This window comes from Eremomyces bilateralis (assembly GCF_010015585.1).
Source record: "Eremomyces bilateralis CBS 781.70 unplaced genomic scaffold P152scaffold_17, whole genome shotgun sequence".
Lineage (NCBI taxonomy): Eukaryota > Fungi > Ascomycota > Dothideomycetes > Eremomycetales > Eremomycetaceae > Eremomyces > Eremomyces bilateralis.
In genome coordinates, this window is record NW_022985083.1 from 384,378 (window position 1) to 411,162 (window position 26,785).

The following is a 26,785-nucleotide window of genomic DNA, read 5'->3' on the forward strand; positions in this document are numbered from 1 at the left end:
TCCTCACCAATTGAGCCCCAAACTGGTCCAACAACCAGGTTGCCAGACTCCCACTCCCACACACAATCATTTGCCAGTCATCTCCAACCTTGACTGATACACAATCCGAGCAAACTCCTATAACAACATCCCCCCAACTCCCAAGCTTTGTTCGCTGATGATCATCAATTTGCCCACGATCCATAAAGGACTTGTTTGCCTGAGAAATTAGACCCGATACGGCATACCCTTCGCATACATGACATTCAGCCCTCCCACCAACGCGCCTGAGTTCCGCAGCAAAACCTTGTCACCCGTCTCTCCGAAGCCACTCCACTATCCATCCCCGTCGAATATCCCAATTCTTGAGATGCAGATGGACCCCGCGTACCAAGCGGAACTCCCCCACGACGCCCCTCAGGCTGCCGGCAACCAGCCCAACATCATTCAAGATGCACCACAACCCGGCCGGCCAGAAGGGGTAGAAACCATCCACATGTCGCAAGTCCAAGGCCACGCAAATCCGGCGATGGATGGAACAGGGCTGGCTGTGGACAATATCTCGAACGCTTTTGCCGGCAATGGCGGTGATGGAGTTAATTCTCAGAGCAACTCATTAATCGATCAACTCGCCCAACAACCGACCACATCAAATGTCGATGCGACCAGTGAAGCCGTCAACCCGGATACCACCACCTCCACAACCCAATTTCCTACTCCTGAGACGGGCGACTCTCAGCCACCTCAGCCGACCCAGACGGGTGAATCCCAAGAACAACCCAACAAAGCTACGAGTCTCCCAACCACTGTAGAGAGTGGCGGCGTAGACTTTCAAGCACTGCTTGACAACCTTACCACACCTTTACCATCGCAACCCGAAGACCCCAATGTTTCCGCAACATCTATCAGCGGTGAAAACCCCTCCAATGGATCACAGTCTTCATCGTCCGCTACCATCTATTCCACCCTCCCTCCACGACCACCTCCACAAGATAAGCCTACCACACACCCGAACTACGACCCGGGAGATGATATACGTAGTTACCATCCCCACAACCAGTTGCCTGGCTCCAACCCGTACCGAACGCAGTCCGGCGTCCCGCCCATCATGACCGGTAGCACTCCCGCTGTGCAGCCTCCGGCGCAGTTGCCCGCGCAAATGCCACAGCCAAGCCCAATCACACCCGGGGTCCAGCCGCCGGTCGAGGGACCGGGTTCTGGTGACGATGAGATCCCGTGGACCCCGGAAATGCAAACCGACTATGATCAATTCTTACAGGAGGAGCGAGCATATGTGAGCGAGGGACAGTGGGACAAGTTTCCGGCGGGATCAAGGTTGTTTATTGGTCAGTAAATTATTGACTCCACTATCTTCGGTGACTGAAGTCCTAACACGTGCCACAGGCAACCTGCCAACAGAGAAAGTGAACAAAAAAGACATCTTTGCGAAGTTCTCCAGACATGGTAAACTCGCGCAAGTTTCCATCAAGCAGGCATACGGATTCGTCCAATTCCTTGACTCGGAATCCTGCTGGCGATCACTGCAGGCAGAGCAAGGCATGCTTCTCCGCGGTCGGAAGATGCGTAAGTCACTTCTGCAAATCGACGAAGAAATTTGCCGCGACTAACACATCGCAGACTTGGAGATCTCCAAGCCGCAGAAGAACACGAAAAAGGCCGAGAAACGTCGCTCCCGCTCCCCTGACCATGGCCGCGGTGGGCGAGGCAGAAACGTGGATCGATATGTGGGTGATATGAATGGGGGAGGTGGTCGTCGTGGCCGGGATGATTATCGACCGGGACGCTCGCCTTCGCCGCGTGGATATGGCCGTGAGCGCGACCGTTATGAGCGCTATCGACGAAGCCGATCGCGATCCCCGTACGGGGGTCGTGGTGATCGCGGTGATTACTATGGCCATCCATCCAGCCGGGATGATGACGATCTGCCTCCGAGGAGGAATCCTAGGGACGTTCCGGATGTCCAGATTCTCGTGCTGGATAATCTCGATCGGTAAGTTGGAGAATCCAAATGCATGGGTGGTAGCTGACACGGTGGGCAGTGGCTTCATCCAATATGTTGAGAAAGGCTTCATCGGGGCGGGGATTCGTGTCGACACGTTGATCATGAGCCCTCGACTCTCGGAAAGCGCGGTGGTGCAACGCCAGATTGTCGAAGGGGTATATGCTGTTTGCAAGTTGACGCGTGGGTCACAAGCGTCGGGAAAGATCAACCTACAGGTCTTCGACCGCAGCCAGGGTCTTGATAATGTTCGCTTTGATGGTGCGTTATGGGGCCCGTTCTTATCAAGCGCAGCACTGACATCTTTGTCTTAGAATACGCGAACCTAGAACCGACCATCGGAGCCGCCCTTGTCACTCGCGCAAAGCAAGCCACCCCCCAGCCCGGCTACGGCTCCCAATATCCACCCTACGGCGCCCCCTCTGCCCCCTACGGCATGCCCCCTCCATCCGCCTCCATCCCCCCCCTCCCCAACTCCGTCCCCCCCACCCCCTCCAACGTCGCCTCCCTCATCGGCAACCTCCACGGCCCCGATCTCCAACGCTTCCTCAGCTCCTACCAACAACAGCAACCAGGCCACGCGCAATCGGACGCCACCTCCCTGACCCCGGACCTCGCCCGCATCCTCTCGACCGCCTCCACCCAACCCCCCGCGCAACCCGGCGCATATCCACCGCGCGGGACCGGTCAGTATCCGCCGTACAATCCGACAGGCGCGCCGCCGCAAGGAGCGCCTGGGCCGGCGCCGGGCGGGCAGCAGCCGAATGTGGATGAGTTGATGGCGCAGTTGGCGCAGTATCGTCGGTGAAAGGAGCGCGTGTGACGGATGACGTGCGCTATCGCATTGCCCAAAGCGGACGATTTATGCGCGCTCTGGCGTTCCAAATGAACCGACAATGCCAGACGAGCGTCCGGCTCCTGGACGCACGCGTGAATTGTCATTTGGATGAGGGTGCTACGAAAAGAAGAAGGATACCCAGTCCTTCAAGGGACCGAGAGATCACGAATATGGGCAGGTGGGATCTCGCAGGTTACGGACGGCATGGGACTCGGTCAACGCTTTGTATAATTTGTGGCATTGATCATCGGGGTTACTGACATGCTTTGTTTGATTGAAAGGAAGTGGCTAGGGGCATACAGACTTACATAGCCATTTTCGAGTTCGGAAACGGATTGTATGTATGTAGTTCGGAAGTAGCAAGATGGGATTATCGAAGACGTTCATGTTATTACTATGGATGTTATTCGTGTGGACGTTGACATAAGGTGTAGTCAGGTGACTCGTATCATTTGACGCGTGGCTTCACCCCTGTCCGCCAAGCCACCGCGCCTGCCAAGTGAACCGAAGTGCCAACTCAGGCTGGTCTTGGCAGCACCGCCACAAATCATCATTTCCACTTCTTCTCCTGCGTCTCTGATGCTGAGGATGTGAGAGTTGGCTGTGGCTGCGTCCGTTCAATTCAATCATCAATCACTTCTCTCCTGCGTCACGAATCTCATCGTCGTATTATCCCACCGCTCTACTCTCCATAACTATTCCCCTGCTGAGCTTTCGTATTCGTCGAAAGTCTCGTAACACATTGTTCCTCCTATTCACCCGCTAGCTCCATCGACTTCCGTCTTATCACCCCATCCCCGAACCTCCGATCAACAGCATGTCCACAACGGCGGTTTGAGAACACACAATACTCCCCCTTACAGTAATATCTGCGGAATTCGCGTGCGAGCAGCTGGTCGACATATCTTTCAATGATGGATATTGTCCAGGGCCGAGCTTAGCACCGTGTCGTTCCGGTTTCAGCTGAGATCCGGTTGATGGCTTCGGTTGCCGCGATGCCGTCGTTGGCAGGTTTGGCACAGCCCGTGGCCGATGCGTTCCACTACCGATCCAAGAAGCACTCCCATGAGGAGAGAGATGCCATGGAGAATGAGAAGAACGATACCACCCAGACGAATGGGGATCTGGCCAAGTCGAACGGCCTCCCGAATGGCCGAGCGACGTCCTCAAAAGAGATAGAACGTCCGAATGGCGCCGCATCGGAATCGACCTCATCCGGGATTAATGGGATCAGACGAGACAGCAAAGATGGACCAGAGAACACTCGGCTGCCATCAATTGAGGAAGCGGAGCGGCAGCAGCCGGTCACTCAGCCACGCGCGCCGCTCGGGAGTCTCCGTGATGATGGATCTTTTGCAGCGATCGAGAGTGCCAAATTCTTAGGCCCGCAGCGATTCGGAACCACCAGCGTGCAGCTCGAGGCCTCACCAAGTATCGCACCAACTGATAAATCGAGGGAGCATAAATCGAGGGAGCCGGCTCCGGCTCCAAATCCCGTCGACCACTCCCCCCAGTCCGCACGGAACTCGTCCATCGCTCACACAGAGCGGCTCTCCGAAGATTCCGCGCTAAAATATTCTTCACCCTATCGAATGTCGACGCCGCCGTCCTACCCAAACCCTCCGTCCTCCTCCAGCCAATCATCCCAACCGTTCCCCGGCCGACTACAACATCGTCATACGTTAGAAGTCCCACGCGTCACCACCGCCTCCCGCCCCTCTCGCGAGCTTCCTCGTGGCAGCACTCCAGATGATGTCATTTCTGCCGCCGGACGCTTCTCTCCCAGCACACCCACCCGCCCCCGTCGGTCATCGATGACGCTGGTTCGACGAGCAACCCGCTCGATCCAGTCCGACATTCATGACGAGGGGCCGCAGGATGAGGAAGCGGCTCGGTGGGCGGAGCATGTGAAGCAACGAAGGGTGAGCAAACGGAAGCGGAAAGATGATGAGGATGAGGACCGAGTCGTGGTCGGGACGAAGGTGGATCAAACCCATGTCAACTGGGTGACGGCGTATAACATGCTCACGGGCATTCGCTTTACGGTGTCGAGAACCAATGCGAAGGTCAATCGAGATCTGACCGATGCGGACTTCGATGCACGGCATAAGTTTTCCTTTGACATGTGAGTCTAACCAAAGTTCTTTCATGGATACCATTGACAATCCTAGCACCGGGAACGAGTTGACGCCATCCGCGAAATATGACTTCAAATTTAAAGACTATGCTCCCTGGGTGTTCCGTCACCTCCGCTCCAACTTCCGTCTCGATCCCGCCGACTACCTGGTGTCTCTCACCAGCAAATACATCCTTTCCGAACTCGGCTCCCCCGGCAAGAGCGGGAGCTTCTTCTACTTCTCCCGAGACTATAAATACATCATCAAAACCATCCACCATGCCGAACACAAGTTTCTCCGGAAGATCCTGCGGGATTACTACAGACACGTCCAAGACAATCCGAACACCCTGCTTTCGCAGTTTTACGGCCTGCATCGGGTGAAGATCCCTTACGGTCGAAAGATTCATTTCGTCGTCATGAATAACCTCTTCCCGCCACACCGCGACATTCACCAGACCTTTGACCTGAAAGGCTCAACAATCGGTCGGGAGTATAGGGAAGAGGACCTGGAGAAGAATCCGCGTGCCACATTGAAAGACATCAACTGGCTCCGACGAAACCGTCATCTCCAACTCGGCCCGACCAAAAAGCAGCGGTTCATCCAGCAAATGGAGCGCGATGTGAAACTGCTCCAGCGGTTGAAAATCATGGATTACTCGCTCTTGATCGGTATCCACGACCTCAGCCGCGGCAACGAGGAGCAGCTGCGCGAGAAGAATCTGAGCGTGTTCCAGCCGGGCGGGGAAGCGGACGACCCGGGATCCCGCTCACTGATGCGGACGCCGTCGGTGGTGGAGAACGCGCGGAAGGCGAGGGAGCTGCGGCAGATGATCAAGAGTCAGAAGCCCATTCCGATCGGCGAGGCGGTGTATAAGATGCCCGAGGAGATGGAGGAGAATGACCGGAGCATGTTCTATTTCTACGGGGACGACGGCGGGTTCCGGGCGACGCATGAGGACAATCGGCCAGGGGAGGAGATTTATTATTTGGGGATTATCGATTGTCTGACGCACGTGAGTACCGACATCGGGTTTCGAAGTTCCATTAAATCTGCCGACGCTGACATTCACCGTAGTACGGCTTCATCAAGCGCTTCGAACACTTCCTCAAAGGGCTCACCAACACCGAGCCCGAAATCTCCGCCATCCCACCCGATCGCTACGGTGACCGTTTCGTCCGCTTCATGTCCGGCATCAGCAAATCCCGCGAAGTCGTCGACAACGAACGCCGCGCCTCCCAAACCGCCGAACAGTCCCAACCCACCTCCACCCCCGCCGCCTCCCAGCCACCGCAGCAATCTTCCCCCGGGATCCTCTCCCCCTCCGTCGCACACGAACACCCCAAAACTGAACGCCTCCTCGAAAAAGCCAGCCGACTCGTCAAGTCTTCTCTACCCTCTAACCCCGACGTCGCCCCCGACCGCACCCTCACCACCCGTCCCCCCGACCCCCGCGCGGCCGATCGCGGCGAGTCGGGCGCGTACACGCTCCCGGTCGTAGAGGAGGCGGCGGAGGATCGGAGCGTTGGGGGAAAGAGTAACGGGAGTGGGGAACCGGCGGGGGATAAGCAGAAGCAAGACGGGGACGGGAAGACGAAGGAGGGTGGCAAGGAGAAGGAAATGGATAGGGCGCCGGAAAGACCGCCGCCCACGCCCCCGAAGGACGACGCGGTGCCGGCGCCGATCACAGGTGGGACGCGGGGCGCGGAGGAGGGGAACGGGACGGGGATGCAGGCGTCGTGGGCGGATACGGGTACGACGGCATGGGATGGGGTGGATGGGTCGTGGTCGGTGGAGAAGTTCGATCGCTGCTTAGAGAGTGCCGATGGGAATGCCGGCGCTACCGTCCAAGCGAATGCGAGTGGGAACGGGAACGGGAAGGCGGTGGAGATGCCGTTGCGGACGAAGGGGAGCTTCGATAAGGATAAGGCGCTGCCTGCGTTGCCTGCGCAGGAGCGATGAGATGGTGGACATACCGAAGAGATCTTGTCCATCGATCTCCATCCGATTCGATAGCGAGAAAGCAGAACTAAAGGCGGATGACCGAGCCCACCCCAGGTTCGTTGGCGGATGAGAGCAGGACAAAAGGGCGTTCGAAACAGCAGGAAGTTATTTGCATTCTCAGTATACCAGGACTTTCGAACGGGCGACGGGGTCGTGCGGGCGAGCGGGATCCGTGGCTAGTCAGGCGCGCGGCCGGGGTCTCCTTTGTATTGTTTGTATGAATATCGTACGTGCGGCGGTGCTGCGGTGCTGCTGGGTGGGCATTGATGGTGGGCATAGGGCAGTCAGCGTAGGGCTGGGTGGGCAATGGGCAGGGCATTCTGGCGGTAGCGAGTACGACGGCAATAGATCATTTATGTGGAATGCGGTAGGGAGGCGGAATCTAATTCTTAACGTATATTTGCTTGTTTGTGCGATGAAACGGTTTCAGTGATGATCAGTGATGATGTGGTGAACGGTTCGGTTGGTCTGATAAAGGGTTTCGTACTGCGTAGATTCCATGGCATTTCCACTGGCGCGGCGGACGATGGGCCTGGGATGTCTGATCGGCGTTGAGGGAATAATTATCCTGTGTCTATGTCCGCAAATACGGGGTAGTCTGGATGGCTAATGCATGGGACTCCAATCCCAGTGCGATGCAAGGCAACCAGATTCCCATCTTTCGTCCGGTTTCATCCTGTCACATTGCCATCATCTCATCGCATCACCTCATCACCTCAAATTCCATCGTACGCTCATCCTCCCATCCTCATCCACTCAAACCGCCCCGGAATACCCCAACCCATCCAATTCCCGCCGAATCCCCTCCTCCGTCGCAATCTTCTTCACCTGCGTATCCTCCAGCTTCTCCCCCCCTGCCTGCCGCATCTTCAGCTCGTCGATCGCCCGCACCTTCTTCAGCAAGCCCCGGATCTTCTTGTCCGCGGGACTCTGCCCCAGCACCCCTCCGCCGGGGCTCGTGATTTGCAGGTCCGGTGCTTCGACCGCCGATTGCTGCGGTGCCGTGCGCAGTGGCGCCGGCGCGGACGGCTTCCCGTTCGCAGCGTGATGGTGGGCATTGCCAGTGTGCTGGTGCGGATGCTCCCCACCATGTTGCTGCCGATTCCGCGATCCACCACGATGATGCGTCCCATGCCCCTGGAACCCACCGCCCTGGCTACGCGTATGCTCATGCCCTTGCCTCCTCCCGCGCCGCTCCGGGCTACGGCTCACGCTGCGCGGACCGCGCGGGATGTCGCCCGACGGGTTCGCCTTCTCCGCCGCCTCCTTGGCTTTCTTAGCTTCGCGCTTCTTGCGGTTCTTCAGGGCCGCCTTAGAGAGGCCTTCGTCGGGGCCTTCGATAGCACCGGCGAGGCTGACGCCGCCGCCGGGTGCGGCTCCGGGAGGGAGGGCGTCGGTAGGATCGGCGCCCGGGACGAAGCGGGTGCGGGCGCGGCCGGCGCCGAAGCCGTTGGCGGCGGCGGAAGCGCCATTGGAGACGTAGGCGGCGCCGCCTTCATCTTCGCGCTTGAAGTGAAGGGGAGTGCTGGTGCCGCGGGCTCCGGGGGGACGGTAGGCGCCGGCAGGTTTGGTAGGTTGCTTTCGGGTGCTGAGGTAGGCGAGGGCAGAGGGGTGGGGGGTGGGGACGGGGTTCAGCGGGTCGCCCAGCGGATGTTTGTCGCTGGACTGCGGGCGCCAGCAGACGCTGTACAGCTCTTGCATGTCCTCGTTGTACATCAGGCCTCCTCCGACATGCCAGACTCGGACACCGTTGTCGACGCGCAGACGCGGGGAGGTGGTCGCCGTGAGGATGTGTTTGCCATCCGGGCTCCACTCGCAGAATGTGGCATTGCTCGCTTCGACGGTCGTGACCTTGGCGTAGTCCTTGGTCATGTCGTAAATGTCCATCTGGCCCGCTAAGTTTCCAAAGCCGGCCACGAGGACGAATTTGCCGTGCGGCGAGAATAAGATCGTGTTTCTCGGGGAAAGGGGGAAGCTATGCTTCGCGACGGCCCTGACATTGAAGATGGTGGTCTTTGCCGGCATATAGCCGTAGACGACACCGAACTCCTTGGAATTAGGTGACCAGGAAACATCGTGGATCGGACCTTCTTTGTCTGCAGGTCATGTCAGCCCCGAAACAGAGGAAATGAAGGAATTTCCTTACCAAGCTGAACCCGCGCATCGAACCCTCCATTGGCACTCAAGATATACATGTTGGTCTCGCCGTAGTAGCTCTTGTTGGTCTTGTCGACATCGGTTTGCGCCAGCACGATCACACTGGTACCGAGGTCGTTCCACTTCAACTGCACCTTGTCTGCTTTGAAGAAATTCTTCTGCGAGACGGGCTGGCCGAAGTTCGGGACATTAAACACCTTTACGGCGGCAGGTTGGCCCTGAGGTTGGTGTTAGAACAGTCAACAACGACGGTGACGGATGCTGAACAAACCTTCCTCTCCGGCACGAATACGGCCACCGAGCTCTGCTTCCCAGATGACAGTGCAAAGTCCGTGACGCCCTCCACGATGAGTTTGTTCCAAACGGTCCTCAAATCCACACTCTCGTAGAACTGCACCTCGTTGGTGACCACCCGCGCGCACAGCTTCTCGTCCGAGGCATACTGCAAGTTCCATCCGGTCTGCGAGCGCTGCACAAATTGTCCGACCACCTGTTTCTCGGAGCCGTCGACATCCTCGATGGTCTGCCAGACCTTCAGGTTCTTGATGGCATTTCCGTCCTCATCCTTCGCTGGTCGCTGCCAGGTGATGATGTATGTTCCAAGAGGGGAGAATCCTATTTCGAAAACGTTCGCAATAGGGATTATGCCGGTGATATGTCCTACAGAAGCATCGATGACGGTGACTCTGAGATCTGTGAGTGACGTGTACGCCAGTAATTTGGTATGTCGAAGGACTTACTGCTCGGGGCTTGCCCATGCAAAAAACCGGCCGCATGTTGAGTAGCAGGAACACCGGAGGTTTCCCTCTGGCCTATATGAAATTGACGTCAGTATATTCCACGATATACGATCGTAGGGCGGGATAGATATTCGGGCAAGCATACCTTTGGAACGCGGGCAAAGGCTCATAGAGAGGAGAAGCGTTCACAACGCCAATAGCCTTGGCCGTTCGATCTAACCGGATCATCAGCATCCACCAAATCTGTCGGACGCACACAGGGAATGTCGGGGGGGACTTACAAGCAAACTGGGTGGGTTCCGCCATGACTAGCTAAAGTCACAGAAGAAAAATTGAGCCGAAGACGGTTCTCAAAAACCAAAGTTTCAGATCCGAGTCGAACGGGTTCGAAGCGTGGGGAGTGTCGAAGAGTGATGAGTGCGTGGTTGGAGGCCTTGATCTCGAGATGTTGGGGAGGTGGCAGCGGGTGAGTTGGCTAGCAGTAGTGGTAGTTTAGGGCGGGGCGGAGCGGAACGGTGTGCGCGTGCCGTGCAGTAGTTCTGGATAGTGAAGATCTGCTGATCTCTGAGAGTTGACGGCGCTTAGAGGACAGTGGCTTGTAGTACAACTTTCTGGTTGTGCCGCACACAATCCGTGAAAGAGAAATCGGAGGGTAATGACGAGCGAGACAAAGAAGATCTGTCGGCTTTGGGGGTGGGTGGGAGGAGAGATTCGAGCACGCGAAAGATCAAGGACCACGTCGATTCAGGACCGAGGAGAGAGGGAGAAGGGAAGAGGCGGGGAACGAGAGGTGAAGAAGAGAACGGAAGAGAGAGAGAGGAGGGAAAAGATATTTTGAGGCTCAGGTGAAGAATTGTCCAGCGAAATAATGGAATTCTATTGGTCCGATTGGCGGTGAGTGTGGCGGTGCGGGTGACGAGTGGTGTGGCTGTGTGGCACAGTTCCGCCGAAAAGAGTACGTGAGGCAATAAGGCAATAAGAACCTCATCGTCGTCATCAACAAATCATTCTTACTAGATAATAGCATCATTCTCAACCACCATGGTAGGTAAACACTCAGTTAAGTAAGATAGTTAGATGCAATAATCAATCTACACTAACAGTGGCATTTCTTGACTCGAAAATCATTTCAGTCGATTGATTTCACTATCCTCATTACAACAACGCGCTCAAAATATCTCGTCTTCTTAACTTTTTTTTTTGAAGTCAACATTCAGCGTGCAGCAGCATACAGACAGCCATAACCGTCATTCTATATGTTATTATTCCCTGAATGAGAGCCATTTCCATGTCAGCGTGTTGAATTCTTTGGCCATAGGCTACTCTTCTGTAACAGGTAAATTTACCGGTCAATTCAAAGCAAGGCCTCTGATTATTGCAGATACTCTAGCACCATAATGACAGTGAAATTGACTTGTCTGACGGTCTGAATCTACAATGTACATAGGGATAGTTATAAAACTTTGACTACTACTGAAGATGACGTGCATGGCAAAGGACCTGTATATACCAGACGTCTACCAAAAGTCTGGAGACACACTGATATGTGAGGTAGTAATCCAACCTCTAGCGCTATCCATGTCTATACGGAATCAGTTTATACTTTATACATCAGGCATTCACCCTCCAGCATTTGTCGCTCCGCTTTTCGCATCACCCTTACCCCTACCCGTCCATCAACCATTAATCTACTTGCGACATCGTCGGCGGATGATCGACTCCTAGCATATGCGGACAGCCATGGAATTACCTGGTGAAGAGTCAGGCCATTCACCCTGTACCGACCATCGATACCCACGCCGGTTGTCCTAGGATGTGATAGAGGCATTCACATTGCTCGGAGCGGCAGTCAGTAATAATGTGAAGATCTTGATATCTAAGGCGCATGTTTTGACGTGGATATGCGACATGGATGCGGATTCGGTGCGGAATGAGGAAGTCGTGGAGTCTAAGCGTGGTGCAACGGGATGATGACCGGACGATACCACATTTCCGTTTAGTGACAGATTACCACCCATAAATTTGCGAAGGATGCGTAGGTATACTACACAATATTATGCTACGATTAATCCATGTGGTGTTATAGTGAGGGAGGAAGGGGAACATCGAGGCTGCAGTTCCTTTCATGTGGCATGGGACTCGTGATGCAGCCATTCTGTTGAGGTGAGAGGTGGTGTCAGGCACCGATCGTTGATTGGATGGTCGTTAAAAGGTACCCTACTTTAGAGTCCTTGTAACCCCCTGTCCAATCCCTGTTTCGGTGATACCATTGGTTGGTCTGCATTTTAGCATTCACTGATGTTTCAGCGTGTGGTGTTCTCTCCGCCCTCAAGTTATCCAGTCAGAATCAGATGCAGTGGGATCTGGAGAACTGTTGGATAAGTTCATTGGAATTGGAGGAGCGGATCGAGGGTCGTCCCGGAAGATCCCGTGGTTCCCGGGACGATGGGATGGAATCAGGGAAGTAGAGTCAGATGAGATTCTGGAGAAGCGGGGGGAAAGTGATTGCACGGGAGGGAGTGTATGTGTCCAGGTCGCCGGATCACAATCATATTATTCCTGTTGTACATGTACAGGAACACCAGACCGATTACATAATCTGGACCAGCTCTCCTCCACCCTTTTCAATGTTCACACGTGCAATTCGGCTGAAGTATGAAGGGTGCCACGACAGTCGACAGCAGCAGTCAGCATGCCAGGATGGATGTGCATCCCGGGATTGACGATGGCCTTCAGATTGATTGCTGCTGATCGTGGTGATAGACGACACAAGGAATGGCAATCAGCTCAATGAACTCGTTCCCGGACTTCTGCCATATTATTTCCCACTTCAGGCCTCTCCATACGAAGCGATTGGACATCGGCTGAACGGTGATCCACGACGTCGGTGATTGCCCTAAGTACCGCACCTCTCTAAAGATGATTGGAAGTCTCGGGCCCATTCGGCCTCGATATCGGTATAAATCTTCATTGTTTGTCAATCTGGGCAAAGAGATGCCACGCAAACCTCAAAATGTCTATCAATCTGCATTCCCTCTCAGCCAACAAACAGTATCAACTACCAAAACGAGCCACCGAACGTCCTGTCCAGCGTCCGCATTCCTAGGAGATCTGCGGTAAACAATGAACGACTGGTCCCTGTGGCGCCACGCTAGCACCGGCTGGCTGCAAATCGCGCACGTTTTCCGATCTAACATCTGAAAACCAAAAAGTCAAAACCGTGGAATTATCAGAATTCGGACGGGATGCCTTGCGTTGCTGCAATTCACAATTGGGTCGAGCGGGAAAAAGGGGACGCGATGCATGCTTTAGCCGGATGTTCTTTGGCGCGACAGCTATTGCTTCAATGCCTGGTCGGTTGGGTCTTTGCCCTTTGGCGTTGGTCGGATGTCTTGCACACGGCTCCCCAGTCGCCACGATTCCACAACCACCATTTCGAGGATCCAGGCTGTCAATTGCTGTACCCCTGACCACGCGTGCTGCAGTCTGCAGGAGAACGGGGAGGACAACCTGAATGTTGGCGGTTGACCGGTCTAATTACCTACCGTGCCTGGACTCAGTAATTCGGCATAGGTATGCCCTGCAGACGGAACGACATGTAGTAATCTGTAATAGCCGCTGTGGATGGGATGATTCGGTGGTGGAAGTGGAGATGAATCTCGTCCCTCGTAGCGGTTCTCCCTCAACCCCTGAACCCTCCTTTGTTCTCGCGTGCCGTTTTTCCTCCCCCAATCCCTCCACTCCCCGTTCACCACCACGCATCTGGCATCCCTAATCCCTTCGCTGAGTAGTGGTGAATTCCCTCCGGCTATCAATCCTCATTTGCTTTCCCCAAAATTTCTCCAGAAAGATTCGCTCCTTTCCATTCCAAGCCTCCAGCGCTTGACAACGCCCAGTTCACCCCCGTTGCTGACCACCACCTATCCTGTCACAAACTCTCTTCCATCCAATCTGCTTCTCTGCAGCCACCCGTCCGTTCTCTGGAACTGCCATTCCTTCGGGTGCGCTTCTCGATCCCCCCTCCCTTCCTATCAGCGCGACGTGCCACACATCTGCAGTTCTGCAACCAGCAGCACCGCTTGCCAACGTTCGACGCGGCCAATTGCACATCGACGCGCTCTAATACGTCTACCAGTTGCCAGGCGGACAGACACCAGGTTACAGAAACGGTTGAGCTAGGACCGCTTCCACACGCCAACCAAACGTCGACCTGTCCGGTTCACAGCATTCGATGTATAATCGGAAGTCATAGTGTATGCAGGATTCAGTTTCATCGCTGCCGGACACATTCCTAGTGCGGCTTGTGCTTCTATCTAGCCGAGAAGAAACCTGAGTTGACGGAACCGTGATGTTGGTGCGGCTGGTGGCCCTGACTGTAACTTGTATTTAGAGTTTCTCTCTCCTTTCTCCCCTTCTCCCGCGATGGAGTCTTCTTCTAGCCGTACCTCTGTCCCACCTCGATCCACCTCCTCGACATCCGCCTCCACCTCCCACCGCCCTCGAAATCGCCCTCGCCGCTCTCGCGAAGCCCCTTCGTCGTCTCGGCACCGCGAAAACGACATCGATGAGGACCTCTCCCCTCCGCAGACCCCGAAAGCGCGCAATCCGGGCAAATCGTCTAGCCGGTCACATCGTCGGGATTCCGAGCGGATGCGCCGGCTCAATACACACGCCGCACCACACGAGACGTTCCTCGATGACATAACCCCCGTGGACGGTCCGTCGTATGAGTCGCTGGCTCGCCATCAGCGCGACTGTTATCGTGACGACGAGGAGTTCGATCCACGGGACTCACACGACTTGACGTACGGCAACCTCACGCGGAACTCCGTGGTCGATAACATGTTGCTGTCGCTGGACTCGTTCGGGATGGGCGACATCGTCATGCCCGGGAGCTTTCCCTCTGGATCGCCCACCACGCCGACATTTTACGAGGGTGAGAACGACTCGCGGTATGGGACCACTCCAGCAACCAATGGGAATACCGGACGGTACCGTGGACATACATATACCTCCTCATACTCCTCCGACTATGACTTGCAGCAAGCCGAATATATGGGTCGTCGATCGTCGAGCCAATATGCACCAGCAAAAAATGGATTGCATCTTTCATCGGCGCGGACGAGTCCGGAACGACGGCATCGAGGCGGGTATGCCGATTCGGGTGCGACGGCGTCGCATGCTCGCAGTCGTGGGAAGAAAGGGAGCAAGGGGAGCGGGTCGTCGAGTCTCGATTACGGCTACCACCAGGTTCTCGGATCGATGCGACGGTCCGGAGGACTGGGAAGCCGGTCGGCAAGCTTCGACCAAGGATACGAGAGACTGGTGAAGTCGACGTCCGCGACTCAGCCGGATGGAATGAGGAAAGGCGGACTGCACAAGACAACGACCGCACCCGACCGCGACCATGGGAGAATGCAACACCAACAGCAACATTACCAGTATCCGCAATCACCGGTTGAAATTGGCGGAGGACAAGGAATGGATTATTACAGCAATTTCGATGCTGCACCGACGCCGACGGTTCCTGCTGGGCCTCGTCGCGGCACCCCCCTGGCCTCCCCCGCTACTGCAGGAACACCCACCGCACCGAATTATCCCCCACCACTCCCGCCATCCTACGCACCGCCCGCACCGCCTGTGCGAAAGAATTCCGCCAAATCCTCCAGTAGTCGGATGGGCCGAAAAAAGAAAGCGGCCGCCGTGCAGGCCTCCAAAGAGGCCCTCGGCACCGCGACACTGAAAGGCAGCGGGAGGAATCATAAGGAGCAGGGTAATCTGCCCTCGGCCGACGAATCCCAGCTCGACCAGCTCTTCTCCCCGGTCGACAATAACCATGGAGGGCCGGGCGCCAACCCTTCCTCGCTGATCGCGGGCGCAGGTGCGGGCTCCTCGGATCTAGCAGCGCCCAGTCCCAATGTTTCCTTCCACAAGTCGTCGACCGCCATCCCGTCAGGCCAAGCCCTGCCCTCGACCACCGCTCCCAAGGACACGCGACCTGGCTTCTTTCGACGCGTATTCGGCTCCTCGAAGAACAATTCCGCGCAGCAGGCTCAGCAGCAGCAGGAGCAATTGCGCGCGCAGCAGCAGAAACAACTGCAGGTGCAGTTGGAAAATGCACAGAGCTTGAACGTGCTGACGTACCGGCCGACGTCACCACCGGCATCGTCGCCATCGCCGCAGCAGCAGCCGTCATCACGCAACGCCGACATGCATCATTTCCGACCCTCCCGCCGTCCGAAGACGCAGCCGAGTTCCAGCCACATCGCCGGCCAGCTGAAGACATCGCCGACGGCTCCACCGCCCACGGCGACCCACCCCAACCCCACCTCGTCCTCCCCACACGGTGCGTCCAAAGGTCGACATTCGATCTCGCGGCCGTCGACGCACGATGAAAACGAGGAGATGCCGATGCCCGCGCCGCCGCAGACGCTGGTGAAGAAAGGCTCCTCGTTCTTCCGGCGGCGGAAGAAGAGCTTTGTGACGGAGACGCCGCCGGTGCCGCAGTCGCTGCAACCGGCGCCGCCGTCGAGGACGGGAAGGCCGCCGATGTCATCGTCGTCAAGACAGACGCAGAGCAGAGGGGAGGGCGATCACCTCGCCGAAGCGAATGGGAGACCGTCGGAGTCGGTGCCGCAGCCGCTGAGTCCAAGCATCAGCAGCCTGAGGAAGGTGATGGATCCATTCCTAACTCACGGCAACGGGGTCGAAGGTGCGGTGGATGGGCATTTAAAGAAAGACACATCGGCGGCCGGGACGGTCGGAGACGTCAAGAGCCCCCAAGATCTTTATTTCGACTCCCGCGAAATGCAATCGCCAACCCTCGCGGACAAGGATGCCATGTCCGCCAACGCAAACGCGGAAATAAACCCATCATCAAACGGCGACAGTGGAGCAACGGCTCGATTCGCGCAGATGGTTGGTGCCGCCGATCGTACAAGCGCCGACGCACCCCGCGACGTTGTGAGACCCTCGACGGGCATCGAGACAGGCATGTCGTCAGGGAGCACCACCACGGCATCCTCCACCCTCCCCGCAACGAAACCTCCCTCCCGCCACACCCTACACGACCGCCCCGCCTCCTCCCACCCCAACCTAACCGAGAAGCTCTTCTCCAACCCCCGCTCGACCAGCACCCCCGACAGCCAGCGCCTAAAGCTCAAGATGCGGCATCCAGGCAGTACGAACACCGCGCACCGCAGCCGCAGTCCGCCGAAACCCCTCCCGCACGACGACTCGACATCATTCCTCGCGGATAGTTCCGGGCCTGAAGACCGCAGCGGGCGCCCGAGCCCCGTGCCGCAGACGTTCACGCACCTTAGTAGTCGGTCGAGCGCAGTGACAGAGGGAAGCATCAATCAGAGCGGGACGCCGAGTCCGACGTTCGGATTGCCGGAGGAGCAGCAGCAACATCAGCAGCAGCGTAGCGGGAAGGAGAACGTACATCCGCGACAGGAGAAGCGGTATCAAGCAGGCACGAGAACCGGTGACGAGGATAAGCTCAGCCCAATCCTATCTACCGCCGGCTCCCCCCGGTTGCGGGATGCGAACCACAACGTCGGAAACCTCGCCGTCGATGCCAACACGAACGCCACGCACCTCTCCCTCGACTCGGCGTCCAGCTCCCCGCGCGAGACATCACCGGGGACAGGCACCCCGTCGCGGACCTCGCGCAGCCCGATACGGGCGGGTCAGCCCGAGTGGCCGAAGCGCACGGCGAGCTTGTCCGGGCGATCGGGCAGTGCGACGTCACGGAGTAATCGGGTGTGGTTGGAGCCAAGTAGCAGTGAGGAGAAGTTGGCCGGGGTAGAGGATGATAAGCCGAAGAAGATTAATAACAAGGTTGTAGTGGATGATGAGTATGATGAGGACGAGGACGAGAGGTTGAAGTTGCCGATGGAGGGGGTGCGCGCGGTGCGCGTGGCGAGTGCGGTGCGGGAGGGTGAGGAGACGGGGATGGATTTGAGCGCGCTGGATGCGCTGGATGGGGTCAGTCCGGTGAGCACGGATGCGAACGCGAATGAGGAGTTTGCGAGCGCGACTAGCCTGCCGGTCGTGAGAGTCGACACACAAGAAGAGGAACCGAAAGATGAGGAGAAGGACCCCCTTCCGATCGACCAGGAGCCCGACGACGAGGACCGAGAACACGCGCAGAAGATATTCGATGGGGACGAGTCGTTCCTCAAGAAGGATCTAGCGGCGGCGTGGTTGGGTGAACGGGTGCCCAGGCACGCGCGGACGAGGAAGGCGTATATGGAGCTGTTCGACTGGAGCGGCTACAATATCTTGCTGGCATTCCGCGATCTCTGCACTCGTCTTGTGGTCAAGGCCGAGTCGCAGCAGCTTGATCGTGTCATCGATGCGTTCTCGCAGCGATGGTGTGCGTGCAATCTCAGCCACGGATTCAAATCGCCGGATGTCGTGCACACGATTGCATACTCCATCCTCATGCTTAACACGGATCTTCATATCGCGGACATCAATGAGAGGATGACGCGGTCTCAATTCGTCAAGAACACGCTCCCTACCATCCGCCGTATCGCTGACGAATCTGCCGGTGACCTTCAAGTGGAAGAAGTCACCACCATTCGTCCGACGAGCACGCAGATCCGCTTCCCTCTTCCTTGGAGCCAAGATTCCGATACGAACAAGACTTCCTCCAGCCCTACCAGCCCTAACTTCCCGGCCACCGATGCGGTAGACACGATCCGCGGCTCGCTCGACGCCAAACGCCGTTCGCGGAGCTCCCCGCATGTTCGCGGCCTCGCCAACGGTTCCTTCCGGTCCGAATCTGACGGAGCCGCTCCGCTCGACACCCAGAACCCCGGCGACGCATGCACGGTGCTCGTGCACACCCCGTACAAAGGCAACATGAAAGGCTGGGAAGCCCAACTGGAGGTCGTCCTCCGCGAATTCTACAACAGCATCCGCGCACAGCGTCTGCCACTCCACGGCGTCACTACAGCCAACGGCCACATGCTTGGCGAGCAGCAGTCAAACAACAGCTTGGCTGTCATGGCCGGGAACGTCCTCCGTCGCACGCCGTCCGTCCTCAGCAAGGCGCCCTCTGACACCGTATCCTACCGCGGCCGCGCCGACCTGCGCAGTATGACCGGACGGTGGATGCCGAGCAAGACGCGCAGTCGCCCGCGGCTGACGCCCGGCCTCACGAGCAGCAGCACGATGGGATCGAGCAGTCGGACGAGCTTCGACGACGGCAGCGTTTGGTCGCCAGCCACCAGCCACAGTACGTGGAGCAAGTACCGGCACAATAGCTTCATGAGCGTCGAGAGCCTCGGGAGCATGAGCAACGCGGCGGACTATCAGCGGAGCATCGGGTTCGCGAACGCGCTGTCGCAGGCGATCGTTCGGGAGGGATCGATGAACTTCGGGGGGTCGGCGGTGAATTTGTCAGAGGAGATGGGGAACGGTGGGGTGGCTCTGTTGGAGGATGAGTCGTTGGAGCTGGAAGGGCCACCGTGGGCGAAGGAAGGAATCTTGCAGCATCGGCATCATCTGGAGCGGGTGGACCGCGCAGGGAAAGACAGCAAGAAAGACAAGGGATGGGCGGAGGCGTTTGCCGTCATCGAGAAGGGCGTCATGCGGCTCTTCCTGTTCAAACATGGCGCTGGCAAGGATTCGTCTTCCGCCATGTCCAAATCCCTCCGCATCCGCAGCAAGAAACACCTCTCGAATCTCGTTTCCGGGTCGTCCAGTTCTTCCTCTTCGCCGGCCCCCTTCGCCCCTGTCGGCGGCGGCAACTGGCTCGACAATGCCGAACCGGCCGGCGAGTTCCTTCTCCGGCAAACCATCGCATCCGCCCTCCCTCCACCAGGTTTCTCACCGTCGCGATCACATGTCTGGGCACTCAGCCTTCCCACCGGCGCCGTCCACCTGTTCCAGGCAGGAACTCCCGAGATGGTCGTCGAGTGGGTCACCACCGCGAACTACTGGTCCGCACGCCTCAGCAAAGCGCCGCTGGGCGAGGCGGTTAGCAACGTGGAATATGGATGGGGCGATGGGTTGTTAAACGCGTCTCAGCAGCGCACCCGAACCTCCACGCCGACCGGCGAAACCCCACCGACGTCTCAAGGCCGCACATCGCGGCAGTCGATCGCGACGGTGGACATGCGGCGACCGAGCACCACCAGCGCCGTCGGACTCCCGCGGCCCAGCTTCGCGTCCCACGACACGGCGCGCACGTCCTTCGAAGCCAGCTTCAGCGCCTCCAACTCCGCCGTCCGCAGTGGAACCCGCCCCGGTGACCGCGCGACCGTCCACGAGTGGCAGCAGCCCACTGCCAGCATGATGGCGTCCAACCTGAGCGAAGCCGAGCAGCTGGCCACGCTGACCGCGTACGTTACCACGGTCGAGCAGGAGCTCGTGACGCATAATGAGCTGCGGGCGGCGATGCGGCACGTGTTCAGTGCGCGGCACGCGAACACGGTGCGGGCGATGAATAACTGGGAGCGGAAGAGCAGCTACTTGTTGAGGGAGATTGTGAAGTGGAGGACGTATGTGGAGGGGTTGAAGGAGGCGGGAGAGCGGAAGAGGGGGGTGGATGAGAAGCGGGAGAAGGCGAGGATTGAGAAAGGGGAGGCGGAGAAAGAAGAGAAAGGGAGCGTGGAGAATGAGGAAGTCGAGACGGAAGAGAAGGTGGATGAGATACCCTCGTAGATATTTGGTTTCTGGACACGAGATGGGACGACACTCGTTCCATTGTTTTTAATCGTCACTATTACTTGCGCATGGTCTGGGAAAATGGGGTTAGCGCGTCGGATATTTCGTCCTCTGGTTTATTGAGGACACCGGCGGCTCGCTCAGCTATCGTGTAATATCAGTAGCATTGTTCTTCATTCCTTGGATGCTGATGCCGCTGTCATCGTCACAGCAAACATGTTGCATATGGGTACTGTGGCATTGCTTGCCTTCATGGAGGGCGACAGTTTAGTTGGCCTATTTCTGCTGTATTTCTAGTACGGGATGAAAAGGATACGGTCGGGTACGCTTCAATTGGCATCGAAGCAAATGAAAAATGTACAGAAGATTTAAAGATATGATTATCTGCACTAGACTTAAGGCTGGCTCTCTTTCAACTTGGATGATGTCCGATCATTGGAGTGTTTGTCAAAACTTTTCCTGAAGTTCCGTATGAACTCCTAGCTGCTCAACGGCACCGTAGGACAGACGGATTGCAATGATCGGGAAGGTACATGAACCAATGGACAAATCTCCATTCATCTGTAACAGCTGCATAACATCAAGAATACAATTCCTCCTCATCATTCCCCGCCGCATCCGTAAACCCCCTCTCACTCACGCTACTCCCTCTCCTCCCCTTCCCCTTCATGATGCCCGACCCATTTACCGACCCATTACTCCCTTTCAAATGGTCCGTCCGAATCACAAATTCATCCTCATCATACGGCTCATCCGTCCTCTGCGAGCTCCGCTCATCATCCTGATAGCTTGCCTCGCTCACCGCACTGCCATCGGGCGTATGCACTGGCCCTTCCGCCAGCGCCGACAAGTTCTTCGAGCTGCCTTTGCCTTTGCTCAGCCGTCGCTGCTTGCCGGACACGGACACGATGCGCCGGAACATGCGTTGCACACCGTCCGGCTTCTTTTGGTTGCTGCCGGACGTGGCGGGGGTGTGGTGGGTCAATGTCGGGGAGCCGGGGCCCGAGGAGTTGCTGCGGGAGTCATGGGGCCCGGCGTGGTTGGCGGAGATGGAGTTCGTGGCGCCATGCGAGCGCACATCGCCCGCTGAGGGGGACGCGTGCAGTTTGCCGTTGCTTTGAACCTTGGGGGCGCCTTCGAAGGCTCGGCGGACGCGCTCGTAATGGCCGAGTTCTTCGACGCTGACAGATGGCACGAGCTCGCGTTTAGCGCCCTCGAAATCTTCCTCGGTGACCATTACTGCCATGTCTTCGGGGGTGGCATAGTGATCGAAGAACTGTGCGATCGTGGTCTTCGGCTTCGGCTTTCCCATGCGGTCATCTTCCTGCGCAGCAAGTGCATTGATGGCGGCCACTTTTTCGTCGACATGGAAAGCTTGTCGTGTGATTGCTTTCAGCATTGCATCAGAGCAGAGAGCGTACAAGTCTGCGCCGGTGTAGTTGAACGGAAGGGTAGATGTGACCCTGGCGAGCGACACCGACGGATTGAGGGCGAATCTAAGCGGCTGTTGTTAGCATATACGAAAGTAAATAAGCAGCGACGGAGAACCTACTTCCTTGTTAAAGCCCCCATAACCATCGCTTGCTTCTCATGAGTGTCACTGATGCCCAGGTAAATCATCTTATCGAAGCGTCCCGGTCGAAGCAGCGCCTGGTCCAACAAGTCCGGTCGATTCGTCGCGCCGATGACGAAAACACCTCCGGCTCCCTCTTCACCCTCACTCATGCCATCCAATTCCGCCAGCAGCTGACTGACAATCCGGTCCATGACACCGCCCGAGTCTCCTTGGTTCCCTCTCTTCGGTGCGACGGAATCCAATTCGTCAAAGAAGACGACGCAAGGCCGTGCATCGCGTGCCCTTTGGAAGACACGGCGAACATTCGCTTCCGACTCACCGATGTACATGTTGAGCAACTCGGGGCCTTTGACGCTGAAGAAGTTGAGGCTGAACTCGGTCGCGATCGCCTTGGCGAGAAGCGTCTTTCCGGTACCCGGTGGTCCGTAGAACAGGATACCGCTTCGTTTCTTCAGACCCTTTGCAAACAGCTCGGGTCGTTGGAGCGGCAACGAGATGGTTTCGAGCACAGCGGACTTGACGTGCGATAGACCACCCACATCGTCCCAGGTGACGTTCGGAATCTTCGGCGCGCCAATGGAATCAGCGAAGTTCTTCCGCGCCGCGTCAACCGCGGCATCGAAATCGGCTTTGGTGAGGCTGACGCTGGCGGCACCGCCGGACAGCTCGACATCCATCGGCGTGATGATGGTCTGGCTGCCGTTCGAAGCTTCGAGGACCTTTTTGCCTTCATCGACAACAACAGCGATGCGTCTCCCTCTCGCAACACCGGCGCGCTCGACGACATCGACCAAATCGCCTGCAACCAACGCTGCAGTCCGAACCGCAACGCTCCTCAAATCCACTTCGGCCGCCAACCTCAACCCCCTCTCCTCCACCACCTGTCGCAAAATCCCTTCTCTCTCTCCCTCATCAGGCGCACCGATCTCAATCTCATGGCTGAAAATCCCACGGATCCCCTCGGGCACTTTCTCGACATCAGTAGTCGTCGCTACCAGCACCCGCACCGAGCTCTTCACATCCTCCAACGCGCCACGCATCCGCTCGGCCGTCAACGCATCGATGTGCCGGATGAGCAACACCGTGGATTCCGCTCCACAGGCGACCGCGCGGTCAGCTCGTGCGCGGAGGACGCCCTCGGACTTCACGTCGCCGCCGCCCGCCGTGGCCTCGGTCAGGATGTCCCATGCATCGATGGGGAAGACATGCAGACCGAGGTCGGCGGCCGCGCGGGTGGCCAGGGTGGCTTTACCGATCGACCGCTGGGTGCTGGTGAGCAGGATCGCGAGGGGCGGGATGTCTAGGGCGATTGCGCGGGGCGAGGTAGAGGCGGCGAGCAGTTCGCGGAGACGGCGGCGGAGCGCCGGGATTTGGGGGGTGGGGGGGGCGAGGAGCGGGAGGCCGCGGGTGGAGGTGGAGTAGATAGGTTGCGGCGACGGGAGGGCGGAGAGGTAGTAGGGCCATGTGCTGGTCGTGGACGCGGCCAATGGAGAAGCCGGGAGAGTTGCGGGGATTTTGCTGATCTCTGTGCCGGCTTGGACCATTTTGGTGTTGGATGCATCGACGCAGGTTACGCCGCCCCAGAGCTCTTCCTCGCCTTCGACTTTCGAGGAAGCCGGGACGACGTTGCCCACCTTGAACCAGGCAATGCCCACTCCTTTTCTCGCATTTTCTGAGCCGGTCTTGACTTTCGAGAGTAGTTCATCGGTAACTGAATCTTCGCTTGCGCCACTTGCTGGTTGGAATACAGCTTTACCCAGCTTCTCGTCGACCGCAATGCCGACCAAATCACCAGTCTTAACAATGCGAGTCTTCCCTTCGAAGTACTCTTTGAGCCCCGAAAACAGGCTAGGCTGCATCGATCGATCGGTGCTGAGCGGCGTAGCTACCTTCAGTAGCGTCACTTCCTTTGCAAGCGGAGGAGAGGCACTTGGGGGAACCTTCCTGTTCGTCCCTGGTCGACCGATTACGCTCGCTCGCTCGCTCGGTACGTGATGTGCCATCAAAGGAGCGATTCGAAGATACTTCGGATCGCCCAAGTTCGATAGGAGGATAGGGCTGGCATACACTGCGGGAGCCGTGGGCGGAGGGAACAGCCCGGGAAATGTCATCATCCCACGCGGATGGTGCTCCCGTTCACTATGACCGGCGTTCGCACCTCGTTTCTTCGCCATATGTTCGGGGAGGCCGTACACGCGCACCGTTCGCCATTCGAATTCCTCAGGTTCTTCGTCCCGTCCGAAAGCTCCTAGGATTCCTCGAGGGAAATTGGGATTGTCGCTCGATGATTCAATGCGTACCCAATCGCCAGCAAAGCAACCTATTCTGACGAGGGCATGAGTATCGACAAAGACCCGTGCTTCATCGTCCGATGAAGAACTCGGCTTTGGATACAGCAGCTCGTCCGGTATCTTGCTCATAAGCCCGTGTGGCTTGAAAAGCTTCCCTCGTGGGCCTCCAGGTCGAGCTGTGCCGGCCGTGAAGGAGGAGATGATTGATCCAGGAGTTGAAATGCCGTTCGTCCTCGCATTCGCTCGCGGAGTTGCGACAGAAAATGCAGAGAGCACACCGGACGACTGCGGCGGCAAAGTCGGGGTATGTAGTTGTATAACATCATCTGAGCCATCCGAAAGATCCGAGTCCGAGTGCTCAAGCTCCGAGTCAAGGGTATCTTCGTCGGTCGGCGAATTCCTATCCTCTGCGGCGCTGTAAAACTGCTCGTTCGACGTGTCTTCCCCTTCGGAGATCTGGCGTTGCTCATGTTCTGGGTCTGAATCCTCTCCCTCTTCAGGTATACCATTGACGAAAGGCTTCGGGCTCAACGGCGTGGAAACGCGGGCGGCCTTTGCGTTTGAAATGGTTGAATTCCGCGACTTGACGATGACGATGCGTGTACTGGGTAGTATGATACCCTGTGAAACAGGTTCGCAAGCGCTGATCTTCGCTGGCGGTGGAGGGACATGCGTGATAGGATGAGAAGGTAGCGGAAGTGGGAGCAGGTCGCCCGTATGGACAACGTGCGGTATCTTCAATGCATCTCGAACTGAGTTCTTCCAAGCTCGCTCCTGCGTCGCAGCCTGCTCTGCCCGCGTGGGATACTTGGCTGGCGGCTCCTTACGGCCTATAGGGGATTTTAGAGGGAACGTTCGAAACCCCCCTCCAAACTGTTGCTGCACCTCATCCAACTTCCTGAGCCCTTCGGTGTCCAAGGTGACATACACAGCATCCAAGGCGAGTGGAACCACATCGAGCACGCGGATCTCGATCGCCGCATCACGCCTATGTGGTATTCTGCTGGGGCAGAGGGTGTTCATCGCCTGCTGAAAGCTCTGGAGGGTTGGCGCATGAGCAGGAAACTGGATCGCTGAATGCGGTTCCCGCGGCACCATATCTGGAGTCAAAGGAGGTCGGACGGGTAGAATTGTCCATGGCGAAGACGAGGGCGACGTGATACCGGATGGCATCCATGGCGTAATTGCAACGTGGAAGATCTTGCCTTGTAACGCGGCGAGACTCTGGGCATCTGAGTATTGTTAGCATTCCACCTCGACTGGAGGCCTGAAGATATACGCACCCGCCGAGACGCTGTATCCAGGGAATAGGTCGCAGAAGAGATCCTCTGTGATAACGCCAACATCTCCTTTCATCCGCTCGTCGAGCAGAAGATGTGCCGATATTGCGGGCTTGTCGCGTCGTCGCCTCCGTCTCCGACGACGTGCATCGTATGATTGAGCCATCTCCTTCGTACACAAGATCTAGCAACTGAAATTCAAGAAAAATGATGGAAATCAGCCAACAGCATGGAGGGAACTATACAACAGGTCACAACGGGATGCCGTGAACACGGGCGATCATCTTCACGCTTGGGATCAGAGCCGAGGTTCCGGGGGTCCACGACCACGACTACAGCGTAAATCGCCGACACAAGCCAACCGGATCTCTATCGATTTGGTTACCGAAATATCGGGCCAAGTTACAACTTCAAAGCATTCGCCCGAACTAATAGCTTTGGCGTGGCATTTCGAATACCGAGAGGTCTCGGGGCCCCGAATTTCGCATTTTGCTTTAGCTCTCCCCGATCGCCACATGCGGGGAAAGCTATAGATGCCAATGCCTTCGTTGGTCACCTGGACATATCCTTAAACCCTATCTCGAGCAGGTCGGACTCGAGTCGATAGAGTGAGACAAGTGACGGGTGGCGAGGCAACAATCTCTTTCTTAATCCATTGTGTTTGGTTCATTGATCCCTACTACATATCATGGGCTCTATCCCTAAGGTATCGGTAGTAGCTATTCAAATGCGAGAGGGAAGCCAGTCCGTCACTGAGACTTTGAAGTTTCTGTCTATATCCCCAAGTAATCCAATTACTCTATTTATATTGATCTCCTGTACTTCATTCCATCAGATCTAGAGAACGTGTGTAAATCCAAGATTTGCCGGTGCGGACTTTGTGGACTGAAACATACCTTACCTGCAAGTACCCAACCCTGGAAATGGAGATTATATTGTTGCACATGTACGCCTCTGGTTTGACTTGGGTAGTAGACGACCTGCAGTACGCAAGTTTCGGGGAACACAAGCTTTCGGAAAGCGCTGGCAGGAATGAACAGTGCATGATATTGCAGTACGGGAGATGACTGCATATTGCATTTGGACAACACGCATATGATAAG

At 57.0% G+C, this 26,785-nt stretch overlaps 5 protein-coding genes across 5 annotated transcripts; 3 read left to right on the plus strand and 2 right to left on the minus strand.

The window, feature by feature from the left end:
- Window positions 1-126: 126 nt before the first annotated feature.
- Window positions 127-3,250, plus strand: P152DRAFT_92698 (uncharacterized protein). The gene is made up of 5 exons (XM_033683346.1): window positions 127-1,325; window positions 1,384-1,563; window positions 1,618-1,990; window positions 2,040-2,260; window positions 2,314-3,250. Exons 1-5 carry the CDS (start codon window positions 239-241, stop codon window positions 2,805-2,807), a joined length of 2,355 nt encoding a protein of 784 aa, XP_033532292.1. The 5' UTR covers window positions 127-238; the 3' UTR covers window positions 2,808-3,250.
- Window positions 3,251-3,437: 187 nt separating this feature from the next.
- On the plus strand, window positions 3,438-7,338 carry P152DRAFT_460357 (SAICAR synthase-like protein). The gene is made up of 3 exons (XM_033679888.1): window positions 3,438-4,962; window positions 5,009-5,969; window positions 6,032-7,338. The coding sequence occupies exons 1-3, from the start codon at window positions 3,833-3,835 to the stop codon at window positions 6,914-6,916; spliced, it is 2,976 nt and encodes a 991-aa protein (XP_033532293.1). The 5' UTR covers window positions 3,438-3,832; the 3' UTR covers window positions 6,917-7,338.
- On the minus strand, window positions 7,259-10,659 carry P152DRAFT_460358 (translation initiation factor eIF-2A). The gene is made up of 6 exons (XM_033679889.1): window positions 10,137-10,659; window positions 10,001-10,070; window positions 9,856-9,927; window positions 9,387-9,801; window positions 9,105-9,333; window positions 7,259-9,054 (listed from the first exon to the last, which is right to left on the minus strand). The coding sequence occupies exons 1-6, from the start codon at window positions 10,159-10,161 to the stop codon at window positions 7,715-7,717; spliced, it is 2,151 nt and encodes a 716-aa protein (XP_033532294.1). The 5' UTR covers window positions 10,162-10,659; the 3' UTR covers window positions 7,259-7,714.
- A 7,152-nt stretch (window positions 10,660-17,811) lies between these two features.
- Window positions 17,812-20,532, plus strand: P152DRAFT_401002 (SEC7-like protein; the record flags this gene model as incomplete). The annotated part of the gene is made up of 4 exons (XM_033676596.1): window positions 17,812-18,589; window positions 18,656-19,496; window positions 19,572-19,889; window positions 20,007-20,532. The coding sequence occupies 4 exons, from the start codon at window positions 17,812-17,814 to the stop codon at window positions 20,530-20,532; spliced, it is 2,463 nt and encodes an 820-aa protein (XP_033532295.1).
- A 391-nt stretch (window positions 20,533-20,923) lies between these two features.
- Window positions 20,924-26,160, minus strand: P152DRAFT_439667 (AAA-domain-containing protein). Its single transcript, XM_033677649.1, has 3 exons — window positions 25,686-26,160; window positions 22,088-25,634; window positions 20,924-22,031 (listed from the first exon to the last, which is right to left on the minus strand). Exons 1-3 carry the CDS (start codon window positions 25,846-25,848, stop codon window positions 21,116-21,118), a joined length of 4,626 nt encoding a protein of 1,541 aa, XP_033532296.1. The 5' UTR covers window positions 25,849-26,160; the 3' UTR covers window positions 20,924-21,115.
- Between the last annotated feature and the right edge of the window lie 625 nt (window positions 26,161-26,785).

Bases quoted from the DNA above. Each gene is read 5' to 3' on its own strand.
- P152DRAFT_92698 (XM_033683346.1), top strand. From the start codon at position 239: ATGACATTCAGCCCTCCCACCAACGCGCCTGAGTTCCGCAGCAAAACC. The intron at 1,326-1,383 runs GTCAGTAAATTA...CACGTGCCACAG, and splicing joins GGGATCAAGGTTGTTTATTG to GCAACCTGCCAACAGAGAAA. The intron at 1,991-2,039 runs GTAAGTTGGAGA...CACGGTGGGCAG, and splicing joins GTGCTGGATAATCTCGATCG to TGGCTTCATCCAATATGTTG.
- P152DRAFT_460357 (XM_033679888.1), top strand. From the start codon at position 3,833: ATGCCGTCGTTGGCAGGTTTGGCACAGCCCGTGGCCGATGCGTTCCAC. The intron at 4,963-5,008 runs GTGAGTCTAACC...TGACAATCCTAG, and splicing joins CATAAGTTTTCCTTTGACAT to CACCGGGAACGAGTTGACGC. The intron at 5,970-6,031 runs GTGAGTACCGAC...CATTCACCGTAG, and splicing joins TTATCGATTGTCTGACGCAC to TACGGCTTCATCAAGCGCTT.
- P152DRAFT_460358 (XM_033679889.1), bottom strand. From the start codon at position 10,161: ATGGCGGAACCCACCCAGTTTGCTT. The intron at 9,802-9,855 runs GTAAGTCCTTCG...CACAGATCTCAG, and splicing joins GCATGGGCAAGCCCCGAGCA to AGTCACCGTCATCGATGCTT. The intron at 9,334-9,386 runs GTTTGTTCAGCA...CACCAACCTCAG, and splicing joins TATTCGTGCCGGAGAGGAAG to GGCCAACCTGCCGCCGTAAA.
- P152DRAFT_439667 (XM_033677649.1), bottom strand. From the start codon at position 25,848: ATGGCTCAATCATACGATGCACGTCGTCGGAGACGGAGGCGACGACGC. The intron at 25,635-25,685 runs GTGCGTATATCT...AACAATACTCAG, and splicing joins TGGATACAGCGTCTCGGCGG to ATGCCCAGAGTCTCGCCGCG. The intron at 22,032-22,087 runs GTAGGTTCTCCG...ACAGCCGCTTAG, and splicing joins ATGGGGGCTTTAACAAGGAA to ATTCGCCCTCAATCCGTCGG.